This window comes from Theobroma cacao, chromosome 8 (assembly GCF_053813885.1).
Source record: "Theobroma cacao isolate CCN51 chromosome 8, ASM5381388v1, whole genome shotgun sequence".
Taxonomy (NCBI): Eukaryota; Viridiplantae; Streptophyta; class Magnoliopsida; order Malvales; family Malvaceae; genus Theobroma; species Theobroma cacao.
The window spans coordinates 24,835,683-24,839,377 of NC_142646.1; the positions used below are offsets into that span (position 1 = coordinate 24,835,683).

Genomic DNA, 3,695 nt, shown 5'->3' on the forward strand with positions numbered 1-3,695 from the left:
GACAAATGCCTATTTCGATGGTAGGAGTTTCTTTTCAAAATAATTAAGTCTATATCAACAAGGCTTGTACCAACCGTTTTTCAAATGTGGTAATAAATTTTTTAACTGTCAATAAAGGTGTCTATATAGTAAGGGATTTAAAGCTTAAACTAACAGACTTTAGACCCTCAATTAATGGAACCTTTTGTTTATTGTAGGGCTTGTTAAACACCAATAATTGTTTAGTGAAAAATGCAATCTCGTGGCCCAACTTTATTTTTTTCAAGAAGTATTTATCAATTATCATTTTGTAATCTTTTTGCACAAGCGTCACAAAATGGCATTGATATAACCTTGGTAAAAGAACACAATAAAATTTCACCACATAGAGCACGTGCAGATTTCCTATAATTCAGTGACTCTGTGATCAGCTAGCGCCTCACATCTTGCATTTGCAACCCATTTGGAGCAAGGATTAGATGATTTTAAAAATTCGCAGGTTAAAACAATATGCATGCCGAATCAGAATTTCATGTGATTATATATAGATTATGTATAACACGAAGCTTAATTTGGTTCATGAGTTATGGACTTGGATATGGGTTGAAACTGATGATCCTTCAATAGATGAAGCAGCTAGGTGCTGCGTTGAGGTATCACTGGCCACTTGATGCAGCTGTAGTTGTGGAGGTGGCACATTCTGTTGATGCGGCTGCTGCTGCTGCTCGGTGAGGCTGTTTGGGATTGGAGTGTGTAGTTTGGTGGCGGGAATAACAGACACACAACCTCTACAGAGAGGGCAGGTTGAGTTGGAGTGCAGCCAATGATGCATGCATTCAACATGAAACACATGTCTGCATGATGGGACTTGGAGCAACTCCTCTTTCATCTCAAATTCACCCAAGCAAACGCTACATCTGTCAATCATTTGAGAAAGTCAAGGATAGTGTTTCCAAAGGAATCCAAGTAATGCCAGGATCTGATACCCTTAACGTTATAGCAAGATCGGGGATGCAGTGCAGGGCATATGAACGGTCCAATTTCATTTGTTAAAAAATTGGAGAAAATAAATAATTAAAACCAATATAATAGAGATTCTGCGGCCCAGTGACTTGCAATCTCATCCAGACCGACCACTTTAAAGGAAAGAGTGGGGGGCTTGATTGAGATTCTGGTGAATGTTGAAAATAAAAAAATAATGAAGGGACAGCTGGCTTAATTAGAAGGGGGAGGGGAGTTTCAAAATTATGTCTCTATCCAAGGCTTTTGCTTAGTGTTTACTACACCTTATTGATGGTCAATTTTAGGGATGCTGGCATGTACAACACTGTAATACCTAAAAGTAGAGACCCCAAATCTGCTGCCTTTTTTTGACTCGGGTTGTTTTCAGGTTCCAATTCATTTCAGTTTTTATTGGGTTCAAGTGAGTCACAAATCATTTTGAGATCATATGACTTGGATAAATTCGAATGTAATAAATAATTTTATTCTTTTTCTTATACATGTCGAGTCAATATTATTCATCACTTTAACAAATTAAAAATAAAAATGTGATAATAATTTTAAAATTTTAAAAATTATAAATATTTGTATAAATATAAACAATACTAAAATTTCATCAATATGCTATTAGTCTTTACACTTTTATAAAAAAAATGTGAATTTAATTTTTTATATTTTTTTTAATTTGTTAATTTTGGTTCAAACTCTAATACTATTAAGTATATTGATATGATGTTTTTACCAAATTGACATAACATTGATTGAAATGATAATGAAATTTTCTTATTAATGTGACGCTAACTATCACTCTTTGATTCCCCATTCTCACTCTTTGATTCTTCCTCTTTCAGTCTTTTCCTTGTCTTTAATTCTCGATTCTTCTTAGTCCAACTCAATTGTTAAATTTTTCTTCTCTCTCCCTTAAATTTGCATAATCTAGATTAATTTAATATTAGGGAGTTTTGGGATCCTTAATTTGAGTGTTTTGTCTATTGCTAGTTATGTCAACAAATATCACATCAATTTTCTCGTCACATCAACAAGTGCCACATCATCATTAATTCAATGTTTATCCAACCAATACCACATTAGCACGACAAATATCATTTCCACACATACTTAATACCACATCAATAGAAAAATGTCACGTCATCTCAATTAATGTCATATTAATTTAATCAAAATATCGTATCCACAAATTTTAATAATGAAATTTTAATAGTGTTAGGTTTTTTATTGAAATTAACAAATTGAAAAAATAAAATAAAATTTAATCCTTACAAATTATTATGTAAAGACTAAATCCACATCTTTATTAGAATGTAATTACAAATTGCAGAATTTGACCTTTATGTATACTATACACACAGTATCAATGTTTTAGGGTGTCTTTTATTTTATCCTTTTAGTCATTAAAACTTTTTAATAATATTTCAACTTCCCAATAATTTCTTCTTACATCACTAAGACTATAAAGAATACTAATTATCGCTTATAAAAATATATCATTTAACAGGTCAATGAATTACCCTAACATTAATACCCGAAATTTTAAGACTCCAAAATCATGATATTTAAAACTAATCTATATAATATTGTTCTAATTTTAACATTGACCATTTTTTCAATTTGGAAGTAATGAAGAATAAAGGTATATTGGCTTAACATGATTACTTTAATTGATCAATTAATCTGCATAACATGAATTGAAATTTAAAATTTAAATATTCAACATTAAAAAAGGTTGAAAATATATTATTTAGACAATTATTTATTAATTATAAACAATATTATTTTTAAAATTAAAAGAGTTTATCATTTATTCATTTACTTATTTTAAAAAATAATTTAATTACAATTTAGATGTTTTCGAGTTGCAAATTCGAGTTGAGTTCGAATCAGATCGATCTCTTTATATTTCGAGGTTTGGACTTTCTTCAATCAAATTTGGAATCAATTTAAACAGATTTTCAAGTTGAATGAGATTTTAGCACCTCTGCTCAAATTGGCATGGTGCAGGGCAGGATGAATTGCTTGTAGACCACAGTGATTGCACAATAAATGATAAAATTGTTAAAAAGTTGTTTGGAGTAGTAGCTAGTTATAGAGTTTCAATTGAGAACTTACTTGGAATCCCTTGTACTTAATTCTTCATCAAATAAGACTGTTGGCAGCTTGTCTGTCAGCTCCTTTTTCAAACTCAGTTGACATGGCTGCGGTCAATACATATGATGCCAAGCGAACAGATTATCAGATGCAGGTTATGCAACAACAAGCTATTATTTAAGTTTCAATTTCAAGCATGGAGTAGTCATTAGAATAGGAGAGGAGACTTACTGAGGGGAGATATGGAGTAGCCTGGTTAAAAGTGGTTGGAATCAGTGGGCGAGGGTATGAGGGAGTGGAAGCTCTTCTCTTGAGGTAAAACAAGTAAAACAAGAGAAAGAGAATGACTGAGAAGAGGATAGGGATTGAGAATATGAATGCCTGGTAGAGTTTAAGTTGAAGTGCTTGAGGATAGAGGTGAGGAGGAGTTGGAGATGGAGTATGAGGCAGACCCATCACCACCAGTCCTCAAAATTCTAATGCAATGGATGCCAAATTAGAGAGAGGGAGAAGTGGCCAGGTATATATGCAGGTATAAGAGGAAAGGAGGGACAGGGAGCATATGATACAGAGGGCAAAGAGAAATACAAAGTAAAAAAGAGGTTTTA

General features: G+C 32.4%; 1 protein-coding gene across 2 annotated transcripts; it reads right to left on the minus strand.

Moving 5' to 3' along the window:
• Nucleotides 1-355: 355 nt before the first annotated feature.
• On the minus strand, nt 356-3,695 carry LOC18592771 (putative E3 ubiquitin-protein ligase RHA4A). Of its 2 annotated transcripts, XM_088808856.1 has the most exons (4): nt 3,319-3,695; nt 3,109-3,194; nt 2,976-3,014; nt 356-896 (listed from the first exon to the last, which is right to left on the minus strand). In XM_088808856.1, exons 1-4 carry the CDS (start codon nt 3,541-3,543, stop codon nt 557-559), a joined length of 690 nt encoding a protein of 229 aa, XP_088664982.1. In that variant the 5' UTR covers nt 3,544-3,695; the 3' UTR covers nt 356-556. The 2 variants fall into 2 exon arrangements, with proteins under 2 accessions (XP_088664982.1, XP_007019708.3); XM_007019646.3 differs by lacking the exon at nt 2,976-3,014 and having other exon boundaries at nt 3,319-3,691.

Coding starts and splice junctions, on each gene's coding strand:
- LOC18592771 (XM_088808856.1), bottom strand. CDS start 3,543: ATGGGTCTGCCTCATACTCCATCTCCAACTCCTCCTCACCTCTATCCT. Junction 3,015..3,108: donor TTAAGTACAAGGGATTCCAA/GTAAGTTCTCAA, acceptor GTGGTCTACAAG/CAATTCATCCTGCCCTGCAC. Junction 897..2,975: donor CCATGCCAATTTGAGCAGAG/GTGCTAAAATCT, acceptor AATGATTGACAG/ATGTAGCGTTTGCTTGGGTG.